The 17,644-nt window shown below is 28.6% G+C and overlaps 1 protein-coding gene and 2 pseudogenes across 2 annotated transcripts in view; 2 read left to right on the forward strand and 1 right to left on the reverse strand.

Moving 5' to 3' along the window:
* LOC149877854 (uncharacterized) overlaps positions 1-17,644 on the forward strand; it is a 53,087-nt gene that overhangs the window by 32,492 nt on the left and 2,951 nt on the right. The window contains exons 6-8 of the mRNA XM_090073615.1: positions 13,102-13,197; positions 16,276-16,328; positions 16,400-16,654. Coding sequence (XP_089929741.1) covers positions 13,102-13,197; positions 16,276-16,328; positions 16,400-16,654 — 404 coding nt within the window. The remainder of the gene's footprint in view (positions 1-13,101; positions 13,198-16,275; positions 16,329-16,399; positions 16,655-17,644) is intronic.
* LOC149877856 (uncharacterized) lies at positions 1,743-12,664 on the forward strand (annotated as a pseudogene).
* Positions 4,976-6,396, reverse strand: LOC149877857 (uncharacterized; annotated as a pseudogene). Its single transcript, XR_016447843.1, has 4 exons — positions 6,037-6,396; positions 5,649-5,893; positions 5,473-5,546; positions 4,976-5,257 (listed from the first exon to the last, which is right to left on the reverse strand). The product of XR_016447843.1 is annotated as an uncharacterized LOC149877857 (transcript).

Raw genomic sequence — 17,644 nt, forward strand, 5'->3', positions numbered from 1 at the left:
ATTTCTGCATCCTATGTTAAAAACGTGCTAGGTTAAGAAAATTTAACACTTTTTCTTCTAAAAGTGATCTTTTTTTTATTGAATATTTGCATATTTTCTAATTCAATTTACTATTTTCTTAAACTTTTTTTTTAACTGTTATTTGCTTTTGTTTCTAATTTTAATCTCGTGTAAAAAAAGAAAAATAAACTCTGGAAAATTAAAGTTGTTTTGTTTTTAATGCTCCGGCGATCGATTAGCGCCGATTTTACTCCATACTGTCTTTCTAAACACGCGTCAAGTTTTAAAAACAAATTTTATGACTTCCCAATGGGAATTAATCAAATATCGTTTGACCACAAATCCGAAGTTGTAATTTTAACGGCTCCAGGAGTTTTTTTTCACTGTATTTCCAAAGTCTAAACTAGATTTAAAATAAAAATTAAGAAGAGTGTAACGTTTAATGTGCTTTACGAAGAAAAATTTTTTCTTTGCAAATCATGCATTAAAAAAACTTTGGATTTTACTGGAAAAACTTCGCGTCTGGTGTTTTACTTCAGGGTAAAAATTTTTCAAAAAACAAAGGTATGCACCCTACATCACCAAATTCGCTGAAATTTGGCACAAAAGTGTAAAGATGTAAGTTAGGAAAGACTGAATTTTTTTCAAAAATTTTTTATCCCTTGAAGAATTACAGCAACTTAAAGTTCGTTAAAGATTTTGACTGAAAAATGAGGGGGGAAAAGTACCGGAAATGTGTCCGTTTACTATTACCCTTATAAGGTGCTTGTAGTAATTTTGCAAAGCTAAAATTTGGTACCAAAGGAGTTTGAATCTTGTTTAATCTGAAAATTATAGATTTGTATCTCTCAAAACAACAAAATATAGTTTATTTCAAGATCTACAAAACGCACCAACTAATGATAATAAAAAAGAGCATTGACAACAAAAAAATTTGACTGATAGAAAAAACTTTTTGGTTTTAATTTTCTTAAAGATTAGACATATATCTACTTTACGAACCAATTTTGTTTTGGCGTTATGTTTTGCTGAGGAGTTATTGATGTTTTGGTTTTTCAATTTTTCTGAAGAAATTTTAAAAAAAATAAGTGAGCAAATTAATTTTGGTTTTGAACTAAATACAATTATATTTGTTTTTATTCTAACTTTGAGTCAGTTAATAAAAAAAAAAAAAAAATGTGTGTTATGTGATTTAAATTTTTACAAAGTTATTACAAAATATTGTTAAATATTTTGTAAACTTACAAAGTTTTTATTTTCATTACATAACAATTATGTCATTTGCATTGTTACTTTCATTTTATAATAGTTATGTAATTAAATTAAACAATATTATGTAATGTTTTTTTTTTTATTGATTGTTTTATTCTAAGAAAATAGTGATTATCTCATCAATAAAATAAGTAATAAAATGACAAGTGTACATAATAATATCCAATAAATATTACCTTGTTAAATTATATAACTAAATATAATTATATTTAGTTATAATCTACTTTCACTCTAATTTTTGGTAGATAATTAGTAGAGAATTGACAATAATTAGTAGATAATTAGGCATTTAAAGTATGTCTATTAAAACTAATAGCTATTTGTTCAAGCAAACGTATTTTATAAATATAACTTTATTTTCATTTTAATCATATTGTTTGTGTTCAAGTGTACTTTGCTCATTAGGAATATTGTATTGAAGATTTCTTCTATTTAAGTGTTTAGATTATAATTCCTCATTATAGTTTTATATGGATAACAAAATCAATTGTTCATTGGTAAATGATTATGGAGCTTGTTATAAACAATCAAATACCCAAGTAAGAAATCTGATTGAAGATATTGACAGGAATGATCTTAAATTACTTGTAAAACGAACAAACTTGAAAGAAGAACAAATTACTAGTATATGCACACATCATCGTGATATGTTAATAGTGAGATATAAGAGTAGTCAGAAAAGTTGCTGCAATCCATTTCTGACTCACAAAAAAGTGTGTAGAGGTAAAAGTTTATCCATTTGCATTTTAATGGGTAATACAATTCTTAATAAGTTGTTTATTAGGATTTTTTCATTGTTTTATAATAATAGTATAATTAATGTTATAGTATTTGAGTAATATAGTGCATTTTCTTTTCAGCATCTCTACGTGTGATTACAATGCATACTGTATTAGAAGCAGAAACCGTAGGTTTAAATCTTATACCTGAAAAACACTTGTGCCCAAGCTGTCGAAGTAAAGTTATGAAACATTTATCAAAAAGTATGAGTGAAAATGATGAAGATTTTGATATTGTTAGTGAAACATCCATTCAAAATATAAAAGAGGGTGTAAATACACACTTTACAGTTGCTGGAATATCTCCTATTAAGGTCAAAGGATTGCATAAGTCAGGTGAAATCAGAGAAAGTAAACGAAAATTGACAGCATTAACAACCTCCATTAAAAAAAAGCAGCCACTTCGCTTAATATACCAGAAGAAAGTTTTGAAGAAAAGTCAAGTTTTGGTAATGAGTATATGGAAAAAGCAAACTTGTTTGATAACATGATGGTATTGTTAGCTAATAAAATTGCAGAGTCCACACCAACGTCTAAAAAAATACAACTGACAACACTTGCTCCAACTGACTGGTAAATAAAAAAAGTTTCTGAAACATTTCATGTAACAAACTATGTAGCTCGAACTGCACGTAAATTAGCATTAGAAAAAGGTATTTTAGCCATGCCTAATCCTAAATGAGGGAAAGTTCTTCCTGATGTAACAGTTTAACTGGTCAAGTCTTTTTATGAAGATTATGAATATAGTCGTATAATGCCTGGTAAAAAGGATTATGTAAGCATAAAGAAAAATGTTCACATGCAAAAATGTTTGCTGTTATGTAATTTAAAGGAGTTCTTTGTTGCTTTCAAAACCATGAACCCAGAAATAAAAATAGGGTTTTCAAGGTTTTGCACATTGCAACCAAAATGGTGTATTACTGCTGGTGCTTCAGGAACACATTCAGTATGCGTCTGTGCTATTCATCAGAATTTAAAACTGCTTTTACATCCTCTTGGTGTGACATACAAAGAACTGTTTCCTTATATTGTATGTGACATGTTTAATAAAGACTGTATGATGCGTAAATGTAAAAGATGCTCAGCAACTATGAATGCATTGGTTGAAAAACTTTATAATTTAATTGGAGAGTTTGAAGACGATGATGAAGTAGAATTTGATCAGTGGACAACAACAGATAGGTCAAACTTAACACATAATAAAGAGCCAGTGTCTGAATACATTGAATTAGTATGTAAAAAACTGGCTAAACTTGCACCACACTCATATTTAGCTAAGAGTCAAGCATCATATTTGAGATCAAGAAAGGAAGATATGAATGAGTTAACAGCATTATTTCTGGGTGATTTTTCAGAAAACTATAAATTTGTAGTTCAGGATGAAGCACAAAGCTTTCATTGGACAAATTTACAATGTACACTACATCCTGTGATTATCTATTTCAAAAAAGAAGGTTTTCTCAATCACAAATCTTATTGTATTGTTTCAGATGATATGATACATGATGTGAACATGGTTTACATAATTATTGATATTATCATCAATGATATTAAAACCAATCTACCTGAAATCAAAAATATTGAATACTTTTCACATGGGTGTGCAGGTCAATATAAGAATTGTAAAAATATTTTGAATCTTTGTTTCCATCTTGAAGATTTTGGTCTTTCTGCTAAATGGAGCTTTTTTGCAACTAGTCACGGTAAGCAACCTTGTGATGGGATAGGTGGTACAGTCAAACGTTTAGCAACACTAGCAAGCTTGCAAAGAGATATGGGTAATCATATTTTATCTCCACAAGCAAGGTTCAAATATTGCAATGAAAACGTTGAAGGTGTACATTTCATTTATATATCATCAGAAGATTTAACTTTGGTGAGAAACACTCTTAAGGAACGATTGGATGCTGCAAATACCATACCTGGAACACGTAGTTTCCATCAGTTTGTACCACTTGGCCATCAAAAGGTTAAAATATATGTATTTAATCTACCTTTTATAATCTTTAAAAAACATGCATAATTTTTATTGATAAACTCGAAGTTTACTTCAGGCATACTTGCAGCAATGTTGTGTATCGCCTCACATGCATCAATCTATAAAAAGATTTCTCTTTCAATAATTTTAAAATTACTTTAATTATTTAAATATTATTTTCAAACTTGAAAATACTATTTAAGATAATTCAAAATTTTTCAAAAATTTTACTTTTATTTATTTTACTTTTATGTATTTGGTTTTAAGAATCATATATGAATTATGTGTAGTAAATACCTTTTGTTCTCCAGTCAAGACTCTGCCTTGAAATTTGGGATCTAGTATATTGGCAGCCAAGTGAATTTTTGTTAAACAAAAATCTTTTCTTTTCTTGAAGACCTTTTTGGCTTCTTCTTCTTCCTTTTTTGAGAATGGGCTAACTGTTAAGTTTTTAAAAATGTGGTCTTCCAAGAAGTGAAAAGTTTCCACAACAGAAGATAACATGGGAGTGTTTGATTCAGTTTTCTTTATGGCATCAGCTATTGGTGACAGCAATTTGAAAAAACTTTCAACCCTGTCCCAAAAAACATCTGATAGAAGAATAATTTTTGTTGTTGAATTAAGTCCACTGTTTTCAGAAATAGCCAATGTTTTTAATGGTTGCTTATTTTTCTGTATGCTATCTAAGCATGCTACAGTTGATCCCCACCTTTAAATAAAACATAAAGAAATTACAATAACTTTGATAAATTTAGAGTAAAGTAATTTACTAAATGAAATCTATTTTTATGAACGTATAATAAAATTTGTTACATAGTTCAATTTTTTTTGTAATATACAGTATATTTATACTTTTAGTTGTATTACCTAGTTCGTACTGATAGTTTCAAGGAAATGCATGTTACTACACTAGCTGATTTTTTTTGTATATCTCTAAATGCTGCAACAGATAAATGAGAATTTTTTATCTCTTTAACAATATCAGTTACTTGTGACATCAAAACACTTAAAGTTGTCAATTTTAAAAAATCTGTGAACAGCAAATTTAAACCATGTGAAATGCATCCATAGCAATGAAGATGGGGATAACAATCTTTTAGACGAGTCCATGCATTTTTCATATTTGCAGCATTGTCAGTCACAATGCCCAAAACTTTGTTAGGATTTATTTCTTCTAAAACTTTCTTTATTTCATTTGCCATATATTCACCAGAATGGTTTAATGTTCCTACAAAACAGTTTAGGATATATTATATATACTGTACTATATAAATATTATAAACCAATTAACTGATATGTTATTTCTGCTTACTGAAATGGTTTTCAGTGTTGTTTGTTATAAACTTAATATCAAAGTTAATTATGAAATAGTATGCATATTTTAAAAGTCTACCAGTCTGTTAAGTAAATCCATTGTATACAGTACTACAATTATGGTTTTACCTGTAGGCAATGTCTTCCACAAAATGGGTGATAAAGAAGGCAATGTCATTACAAAGTTAATGATAGCTTCATTTCTGTAAAGAAGAAAAAACATATAAACAAATATGATCTGTTTATTAACTAAATAATATAGCTTCAATTGCATCAACTAATATTATAATAAATTGTTACTGTACCTTAAATTGCTCCATCCATCACACATCAATCCAAGATAATCTGCAGTTGCTACCATCTCTTTAACATTTGCTGAAATCCTTGAAAATTCATTATCTAATAACACATTTGACACATCATGTCTTGATGGAGGCTTATAAGCAGGACGTAACTTGTTCAAAAAGATTTTCCAATAGTTATTTTCTACTATATGAAGTGGCGATCCACTAGCATATATTGCTCTGGCTAGGTGTGTATCAATCAATTCCTGCAAAAGATAATGTCATACTGGTACATCAGTCAATCATAAAACAAATCTAAAATCTATACATCATGAACTTTTAATAAGCTAGTTGCCAAATCAGTTAATCACTCAAATAAGTCTTAAAATTTATAAAAAACAATACACACCTTTTCAGTTTTTGTCATGCTGTCAAACATGGAACTTGGTATTTTACTTCTACAAATTGAATTAGAAAAGGATGTTCCAAAAGAATCAGATCGTGGATTTTTTGCTTTTGGTTCAGCATCTCCAGGAGAGTCTTGCTGTTTTTGACAATAACCTGATTTGTTTGCATATAGACTTTTTACTTCATCAGGACATTTTCGACATTTTTCAATATGCTTAGTCATTCGAGTTCCAATTTTAGACATAATGTCAATGCAAAAGGAGCATTTAACTCTTTCCATTTTGCTAATTTGGTTCATAGGTATAAATAAATTGGCAACTACAGTTTTATTTCTCCCCCCTGTGTGGCCTGCTTTATTCATTTTTATAATTAAAATTTACAATGTTAAGCAAAATATCTAAAATTTAAATATAGTTAAATAGAGAACATAATTGATTATTAAAAAGAGCATTTAAACTGCATAAAACTTTTTATTTGCAACTCAAAACTTTATAAGTACAGCAAATTAATAATAATAATAAAAATATTAATAATAATAATAATAATAATAATAATGATAATAATAATAATAATAATAATAATAATAATAATAATAACAATAATAATAATAATAATAATAATAATAATAATAATAATAATAATAATAATAATAATAATAATAATAATAATAATAATAATAATAATAATAATAATAATAATAATAATAATAATAATAATAATAATAATAATAGAAATAATAGTAATAATAATAATAATGATAACAATAACAATAGCAATAACAATAACAATAATAATAATATACACATGTATATATAATATTAATTAAAATTGAGTAAATGTAGTTAAGTATAATAAATTTAGATAAGAAGTCTTTATTATGTCAATATATAACAATAAAGTCAATAAAAACTAAATAGAGGAAGATAAAATTAACTAATAATTTTTTATACAGGACTGCTATAACCGTGTAAACCTAAAAATTAACAATAAAACAATTACCTTTAAGCATATTAAAAGAAAATGAATTTTAGTCAAATTCAGCCTTAGTTTTCCTATATAAATCTGAAAAGAAAATGGGTTTAATAATATTTATATAAAATTTGAATTTAGTAGCTTAAATGATGAATTTTTGAATATTTACCAAAAAAACCGAAAAAACGGACCCCTGTGTTTTTTTTCCAAAAAAACGACCAAAAAAACCAAAAAAACAAGAATCAAAAAAACCTGTCACATCTCTATCCACATCATTTGCAAAGTTGAAGTACCGACTACAAAAACAGTGCTTTGCTACTATTTAGCCAAAGACGACTTGAAAAAAATTGTTTTCCTTTGGAAATAGAGATTTTTTATATTTAAACTACTTTCAAGTTTGTTGAGTCTGATATGTCCTATCCATACTTTTTTTTAATCTTTTTTTTTTGTACAATTTATAAATAATGTGAATGAAAAGCATATATAAATTCACTTAAATTGAGTATTCATTTTTCAAAAGGTTTTTTTATACCTTATTATTTTGTTCTAAAAAATTAATAAAAACAGTTAAGTTACTAAACTATTAATTTCTAATTTGATTAATTTATAGAAAGTTGGGATAGATTGCCTGATTTTTAAAATATCAAAAAATTTGGTGTTCATATCAAACCTTAATAACTCCTCAAGTAAACGTAAGGCCAAAAAAAAATTGGTTCGCAAAGTTGATATACATCTTATCTTTAAAAAAATAATAATAAATTTTTTTTTCTATCAGTCAGATTTTTTTTATAGTTACAATTGTCAATGCCCTTTTTTATTGTCATTATTAGGTACATTTTATGAATCCTAGAATAAACTACATTGCCTTGCTTCGAGAGATACAAAATAAAGTTTTCGGACTTAGCAGGTTTTAAGCTCTTTTGGTACCAAGTTTCAGAATCACAGCATAAATAAAAGCACCATATAAGGGTAATAATAAACGGAAACATTTTTGGCACTTTTCCCCCCTCATTTTTCAGTCAAAATCAAACAAACTTCAAGTTGCTGTAAATCCTAAACGGATAAGAATTTTATAAAAAAAATTCACAGTCTTTCCTAAATTATGTCTCTAAACATTTGTGCCAAATTTCAGAAAATTTGGTGATGTAGGGTGCAGATTTGTGTTTTTTTGTGTTTTTTGAAAAATTTTTACCCATCACTAACCCCAAACTTGATTGCCGTAACTGAAAAGCTTTCTCCACCTGTCATCCCCAAAGGATTAACAAAAGCTAAAAGAACAAAAATGTATGTGTAAATTGTGTAAATTGTAATTGTAGCGTAAATTACATTTAAAAAAAAACTTAAGAAGAGCGTAAAGTCTGACGTGCTTTACGCAAAAAAATCTTCCCGATAAGAAACGAACCTTTTTCTGAAAATATGGTTCGAAAGTAATATGCTCGATATCTTTGCAACAGAATAAGTTTTTCGTTATCCTTTAAAATTCAAACTTATCTCCTGAGCAGTATAACACTTTCATTCTTAAGTGTTTATAGGATTTTTGAAGCAGTAAAATGGCGAACTAAAAGGGCCTTCTTTAAGTATGCTGCTTAAATACAGACACAAAGTGAAGCAACCAAAAAGCTTTGAAAATCTCTTTAACAGACGAATTTTACAAAAAGGTTGAAGTGGTGTAGGTAGAGCGTAGTCAAGATTTGAGATATCCGTTTTACCCAAGATGGGGCGTAGGCCCCAAAGAGGGGTAAGAGTTTAAGTTAATCATATAGCGACTCTTGTTTTTTTTAAAGTAACAGCATTTCTTTATTTTATACCGTTTCCTTTAATTTTCGTTTATTTTATACTTTTTCGTAAAAAGTCCTCTTTTTCCAGTGATTTTAAAGTTTATTTCCGACGATGAATTTATGACGTCGGTATGTTGCACAAAAAAGTTTTGGTCAATTGTAAAATTTTTAAAAAAATGCAATTTCACGCATTTTACTCTTTATTTTAACAGTTGAGTTTTTTTAAGTTGAGGATGTTGAATCAAATCATATAAAAGGAAAGCATGCTAGGATTATTTTAGATTAGATAATCGATAATCTGCAAATACTTTTTTCACATGTTTAATGAATTGGATTTTTGAAATCTAGAACGATTGTTAAATAAATGCAAGGGTCTTTGAATATGTTTTGTTGAATCTGTATTTCTGTGATTTTACTGTAGTGTATACTTCAAATTTTTATTATTTAAAAATTAGAACTTAGAAGGGCGGATAATGCAGGCATATACCAAACTATTAATCACTTACTTTACTTTATATCGATGTCTTTGAACCTGAACATAGGTAGCTTCTCATTGGTTGTGATTTTTTCCAAATCTAAGGGATAGAATAAGAGTCCAGAAGAATAGAAGGGAACAGTAAAATAGTACTAGAACAGCCAAATACAAGTTCAACTTAAATTATATCTTGTCACATCACTTCACTTTAAACTTTTTGTTTATAAAACATGAACTTGAAGTCATTGAGCTTAAAACCTGAACGAAGTCACGTGACGTTCGTTTGTTTACTTTTTGTATGCACTCGTTTCGTTTACTCAAACAATTTCGAAGACAGCTACATATTTGGAAACGAATTTGAATACCCTCAGAAATTTTAAACAACTTTAAAACACGCCATTTTCGTGTTTATACAACTTTTACGATTTTGAAAACCGCGAAAATATGCCTTATTTGAACTGACACGATTTTGAAAACCGTCAAATTTTTTCAAAGTTTTTTAACGATTTCAAAACACGTTCACACACGACTTTTAGCGACGTCGAAGCTTCGACTTCGAAACACATCGACCTTGATTATTTTATTTCTAGTTGTTACCAAACCGAACCCGAACTTTAAAATTGTTGGGAACAAACCGAATCAAACCAACTGTCTTGATCCTAACCAAGCCAAATAGAGGTTTGCAAAAGTGAAAATTTCGCGATTCGCTTATCTCTGCATTACATAACATAATACGTAACACAAAACATAACTTAACACATAACATACCGTGTAGTAAGAATTATTTTGTTTTCTCATTTTAAATTTTGGGAGAAAATAAGTTAGTAATTTTAGTAAGTAATAATAACTTTTAAAATATATTTCATTTTCAAATTTTTACTTCTAAATAAGTTGTTCAGAGAATTTAATAAAATAATAACTTCTGCTTTAAATAATTTCTATACAAATTTTCTAAAAAATTTGTATAACAATCAGTTAGTACCTACATAATGTATAAAGAGTGAATGCTGGACACGTTTCCGTTTTGTTGAAGTTGGGGATGAGGTTCGTCGCTAAATTTATTGCATATATGATTATTTAGTTTTATAAATATGTCAATTACACACAATGCCAAACTGATCAGAATTCAAGTTTGATAATTAACTGAATATTAAATGCTAAATAGAGTCTAAATTGACCTTAGTTACAATATATTTTGATTGAGTTTTGTATAACTGCGAGTGATCATGTTTTAATCAACAGGTTGTCAAGGTGTTTGCCGTTTGTAAGCAGTGTGGATTATGGTTGTCAGTACCAATTGGTCATACTACAACTCTACAAAGACATAATACATCACACATCAATGAGATCAACTCATAACCTGGACAATTAAAAATGACAAGCTTTATACCTAAAAAGACAGGTTATAATAATATAGTTATAAATATAATTAGCGGATCTTGTTTTTTTCTATTTACTGTTTAACTTTTCACCTGTTACTTGCTGCCATTGATGGCAAAATATATTTGCTATAAGTACTTAACAATATTTTAGAAATACAATGTTTTTTGTAGAACAAAAAAAAAGCCATTATGTATTGCTTTGTATTTAATGTCTATTGTTTATTGCTTTATGCTTTACAGGCTCCTTAACACAAACGTGAACATCCTCAACGTGCAGCCCTGTGGATGATTGCTAAAGACATTCAGCCATTCTCGCGTGTTCAGGATGATGGGTTCCGTCACTTTGCTCAAACAATAATTTATATTGGATCAAAGTAAGGATTGTTGCAACTTGAGAATATTATGTGTGATCGAACAATTCTTTTTAAGAAATTACTACCAAAGTTTTACAACGAATATGTTCGAAAGCTGAATGACAAACTTGCTGGGGTTACTCATATTGCAATAACAACTGATCACTGGATGACATTCCAAAATACTTTTGTCAGACCTTTACATCACATTACTTAAACAGTAATTATTGCCTTATAAGTAAACGTGATGGATTATTTGATTTTAGTGAGTCTAAAACTGGCATTGCCGTAAAAGTCAAGACAACTGAAATGCTTAAAATACTTTTCCCTCTGACTAAAAGAAGCGACAATTCGGTATTTGTGACTGACAAAGGGAGTGATATGAAGTCGGCTTATCGCTACGATGTTAGACTTAGCTGTGCAGGTCATAATCTGAATATAGCTGTTGAAAAGACTTTGAAATCTTCTGGTGCTAATTTAGTTCATGAAATGATGCAGACATCAAAAGAAATGGTGGGCTACTTCAAACATAGTGGGAAAAACCAGGAACTAAATCAGACTCTCAAACAGGATAATGCAACTCGTTGGAACAGTCGATTTTTTCTTTTGCAATAATTGTTATGCCAGTTATATCTTGTCAAGTCCATTCTTGCTGATTCAAAGCAGTTCGACAAACTTGAGCAACTGAACAACGTTAACGAAAACTGTTGTATGACGTTGTAGAATTTTGCATCCTTTTCATAAGGCAACTGTGCAATTGTCACATGACAATGTGCTGACGTCCCTTGATATATGGCCGATGCTATTTTGTCTTCGGTCAGTCTGTAAGATCAATGGTTTAGAGAGTAACAGTATGCGAGATTTGAAGGCAACTTTTCTGTCCAGCTTAATAGAAAAATATATTATTCATCCATTGCACAAGCTATCAACACACACTGTTCTTTCTTACAAATACTTGTCTTTCGTCAATGCAGAAGATGGCAATTTTGTTTATTCAGAGATGCGTCGTATGGTAGACAAAACTATTTCTTCAGCAAATCAGGTGATACGCAAGGACTCAGGCAATACAGGTATAGACAGCTTTAGTGAGTACAGTCATTCAGATCAGCTGCCTCCTTCAAAGAAGAATAAATCTTATCCTGAATCGTATGATTTGCTGGCAGACATTAAAACAGTTGTCGTTTTTTTGTCTAAGGTCGACAGTTATAAAATAAGACATGAATTTCAAAAATACTTGCTACTGCATGTGACAGCGTGTGATGCATTGCAATTCTGGAAAGACGATGAGCGTGAACATAAGCTTCCGATGAAATCATTGATCGGTAGAAAGTTGTTGGCTATTCCTGCTATAAGTACTGCCTGTGAAAGAGTGTTTTCAATGTGTGGGGTGACGATGAGTGAGCGCCTAAAAAAGAATAACTGATATCTAAGAATCCCTAAAAAAGAATAACTGATATCTAAGAATTAGATTTTAAAATATGAAAAACGGTCGGTTTTTTATCTTTCTAATCAAAAATTGATTAAATCTGGATAAACCGCCTAAAAAACAGGAACAAAATGGTTCTAAAAAAGACCGTACTTTTTTCAATAACTATATGTATAAATTAACTACAGTGATGGCCAAAAGTCTTGGAACAAAACATTTAACGACCAAAAAATTTATTTTTGATCTAAAGTATAAATTTTGAAGGTTTGAGGTATATTTTTAAAGAGAATGTTGTTTAAAAAAATACTTAGAACTTATTTATTTTTTTATTTGTTTTACTGTTATCGTTTATTATTTTTAGTATAAAAATTTATCAGAACATAAAATATGTTGTTCCAAGACTTTTGGCCACCACTGTATATCTCATAACTAAAGATTTGTGAAAAAAAGTACTTTAAAATGTTTTAACAGTTCGCTAGATATTTCGCTATTTCCTTTTTATTATCAGAGCGGACGCGTAGTACGCAGTGACAAATAGTCACGATACCTCGTTTTGGACTTTTTTCGCTTTAATAATATAACTCCATCCAACTATTTTGTTAAGCCCTATTATTTGATTAAGACTCTTACTCATCGACGGCCATTGTTACATAAAATAAAATAATCTGATATCAATTAAAACAAAATCAACAATCAGCAAGAAAGTTAACTTGCTTGAAAAGTTTTGAAGTAAAACTTCCAACGATTAAAATAAGAACTCACCATCGCAGATTTCGGTTGGTAGTTTTTCATTATACGAAACCAGTTCAAACTTTTTATAAATTTAATGGGTTTTTGCCTTTTTATTTTCTATGGTTTGCTGTTGCATGATTCAGATTTTTCTATTGAGCGTTGAGCTTAAGGATTCAATTTTAAAATCTCAATTCTTGTTTTGTCGATCAATCAGTTGTTTACATACAGATCGCAGAAAAGAATTTTCGTAATAAGGAAAATGGAAATACTAGAGGGTAAAATGTACCGTTACGTCATCTACTTTTGTTCTTCTCTTGTTTTTTGTTACCTGATTTTACAAAAGTTTTAGTTTCATCGTTAGAAAAGCAGGGGAAATAAGAGAAGATATGAATTTACAGAAGTGAATAAAAAAGGTAGGATGAAGTGAGAGTACATAAATAATAACAAAGTTTGTAGCTGAATAACAGATCTTGAATATGAAAAGTTTAATACCAGAAACCATTTTTTGGAAAATACAATAATAACAATAATAATTTCAATAATAATAAAAGTAATAACAAAAAAAAATAATAAAAAAATTAATAATAATAATGAAAATAATAACATTAACAACAACAACAATTGTAACAATAATAATTAAAATAATAATGAAAAAATAATAATAACAATAACAACAACAACAACAACAACAACAATAATTATAGTGAAGATGATGATGATGATTTTGAAGATAATGATGATGATGATTTTGAAGACAATGATGATGATGATATGCAACATTAAAAAATCAACTTTGATATATCAGTAAAGCAGTTTAAAAAATCTGGAAGAACCCAGTATTCGTATTCACGTAAGAAACCAAAAAAAGTATTCTCAACAAAAGAAGAAATTATTTAGGTAAAATACTTAACAGATGCTGCAAATATGCATTACATTAAAGCAAATCAGATTCTTTGCATATCAGTATGCAATATCGATTCCCATATCTAATATTAATGCGTTGTACAATTCTTGAGGGCTTGTAGTAAGTGCTGTTCCAAATGAGGGTTGCTGAGACATATTTTGGACGAAAGTTTTAATTATATTTCAATTTTATCTATTAATTACAGTGAATACAGTTTTTTACTTCAATGTGTCATAAAAAGAGTTCGAATTTGATAATAGATAATTTTTATAACAAATATTTAATGTCTTAAATTTATTATCAAAATAAAACTTTTTAAAATTTTCAAAATTTTAATGTTTATTGTTAAATAATTTTAGGAAGTCAAAGAGTAATGGTTCATATTAAGAAAAGGAATCAAGAAAGCATCATTAAGCCATGCAGTTGAAGTTAATAAGCATCTTTTAAAAAGTGGTTGTCTTCATAGCCATATATTGTTAAAAACCTATTTTCACATCAGAACCTTCGTTCTGCAATTGAAGGGAATGGAGCTAAGAAAATGGTTTCTGGTATTAAACTTTTCATATTCAAGATCTATTATTCAGCTACAAACTTTGTTATTATTCATGTACTCTCACTTCATCCTACCTTTTTTATTCACTTCTGTAAATTCATATCTTCTCTTATTTCCCCTGCTTTTCTAACGATGAAACTAAAACTTTTGTAAAATCAGGTAACAAAAAACAAGAGAAGAACAAAAGTAGATGACGTAACGGTACATTTTACCCTCTAGTATTTCCATTTTCCTTATTACGAAAATTCTTTTCTGCGATCTGTATGTAAACAACTGATTGATCGACATATGATATCTAATAATGAGATTTTAAAGTATGAAAAACGGTCGGTTTTTTATCTTTCTAATCAAAAATCGATTAAGTCTGGATTAACCGCCTAAAAAACAGGAACGAAATGGTTCTAAAAAAAGACCATATTTTTTTTAATAATTATATGTATAAATGAACTCTCATAACTAAAGATTTGTGAAAAAAAGTACTTTAAAATGTTTTAACAGTTCCCAAGATCTTTCGCTATTTCCTTTTTATTATCAGAGCGGACGCGAAGTACGCAGTGACAAATAGTCTCTTTCACTTTCAATTAAGTTCAAAAACTTTGCTATTTTATAACATTATTATATTTAATTACTTAGCTCACAATATCATTTACAAATATGAAGTTAAAGTTGAATGTGACTCGCTATCTTAATAGTTTTTTGCAGCCTCCTGCTTAAGAAAATTTTAAAAAGTTTTATTTTGATAATGAATTTAAGACATTAAATATTTATTATAGAAATTACTGATACATCAAAGTTGATTTTTTAATGTTGCAATGTCTTGCTGCTTTACTTAAACTCATTTTTTGTAGAAGAACAAAATTCACTGCATCAAACATATCCTTCTTGCAAATCTTCTTACGAAAATCACCAAACTTACTCCTTGGCATTTTAAGATTAAAACAAATTAACAGAAATGATTATATATTTATCAGCTTATATATTTTACAGAAATGATTATATATCTACAGAAATCAGATTAAGAACCCTTTTTGAAAAGCTTCTCATATTATAAACTGTCATAAATATAGTTACAAAAACAAAAGCAAACATGTATGACTAATGTCCATTTAGAAAACATGACTAATGAAAATTTTTAAAATTGTCCATTTCGAAAACACGTTTTTCAATTAAAAAATCACCTTTCAATTAAAAGATTCTACGTGCTTGTTGGACTTCAAAACTTTTCTTTAACGTAATGCTTTATTAATTATTATTTTAAAACAATGCCACAAGTTCTAATTTATGCAGATCTCAATCGTGCAGGTACTGCTGCATTATTGTGAACAGCTAAAGATACTTTTAAAATAGTTGCTTTTGGAATGATGGATCATTGGCGTCTTTTTTGTTCTTAAGGTGCAGAGTCCCCGTAATTCAAATCACTTTAACAGTCCATAAAATGCTTTCCATCAAAAACAAAGTTAGTGGGAAGGCAATTTTGTTCAAGTGATTAAGGGGTTTTTGAACTAACTGATATCATATGGTTTATTTCACTTCCAAAACTGCTCTAATTTAGTTTGAAGCAGCGCCAATTTTTTTGTACTCGTTTACTAACTGTGAAAACAGTTTGCTCTTGAAATTCTTTTACTGAAATTTATCATAGCAATTAACGGGCTTTCATTTTCGTAGAACGGCTTTAAATGATGAAGTTGTCATGGAGAACGAGTTTGACGATATAAAGGGTAATAAAATATTTTTAACATTTCCCATTTGAAACAGATTTTCAATTTTCAAAAAAACAAACCTCTTTTAGTTGAAAAATTTCCACGAGATGTGTTTACAACGCTTGCTGATTTGTTGACTTATGATTGGCAAAAGTTTGCTCGATGGCTTTCGGTTGCTGACTCAGCAATCGATAATGTAAAAGAAGAATTTGAAACAACGCGAGAACAAACTTTGCAAATACTGAACCAATGGCGTAAAAGTAATCCATCAAAAGAATGGCGAGATGTGAAAAGAGCATTACTTTTTTGCAATCGTAAAGATTTGATCAGTGAATGCGAACGAAGTAGGTATTTTGAGCTTGATAATTTTTGTGCCGCTGTTGCATGCCGATGTTCTCCTGCCCCTGAATATTTATTAGAAATAAAAAAACACAAAATATACAAAAAAAGTTAAAACACTTCAGATCAATAACAGATTTTTTTACTTAACACGAACATTATTTTTGAGAAGGACAAGCTTTCTTTAATTTATTTAGTTAATTTGTCACAAATCTTTCGGGCATATTTATCAGCAAAATTATTTAGCAATTTTGCAGATTAAATTCACACTTGAATTAAGTTCAAAAACTTTGCTATTTTATAACATTATTATATTTAATTACTTAGTTTACAATATTATTTACAAATATGAAATTAAAGTTGAATGTGACTCGCTATCTTAATAGTTTTTTGCAGCCTTCTGCATAAACAATTATAATCTCCCACCCTCCCCCAAAAGGAGATGGATGGAAGGTTATAATCGTACATGCAGCAAATAACACTACAAAACATAGAAAATCTCAAAAACAGGAAATAATACTGGAAAATAATAATGCATAAACTTCTAACGAAGAAAAGTTTTTTCCAACTTTTTAAAAATACTTTTTTAAGAAAATTGATTTCGATTTTGAAAATATAACTGTATTGCGATGAGGTATTCAAATTAAACATCAATATATTCCTCTGAAAGTATTTTACATGTAAAATGCTTTTTCTAAAAAAAAACTGCAATTGTTTTTAAATAGCCTATACAAATGGAATTGCTTGAAAATAAAACTAACTCATAGACAAATTATTTCATCATAATAATTGCAAGCTTATTGAAATTATATTCAGTAGTTAGTGATAATGTTTTTTATAGAAATCATCGATTTAATCGTCATTTAAATCTTGGATACAAATTATTATGTTTTAAAAAGCAAACACAATACAAGTGAAATGCGAAATGTTGTTTAAAAAATAACGTCTAAACAGTCCTCAAATATGTCATCCTGTAGTTAAAAATGACAAGTTTT

The sequence above is a fragment of the Hydra viridissima genome, unplaced genomic scaffold (assembly GCF_058129835.1).
Source record: "Hydra viridissima isolate aposymbiotic clone 2 unplaced genomic scaffold, HvirCarnegie_v1 scaffold_16, whole genome shotgun sequence".
NCBI lineage: Eukaryota > Metazoa > Cnidaria > Hydrozoa > Anthoathecata > Hydridae > Hydra > Hydra viridissima.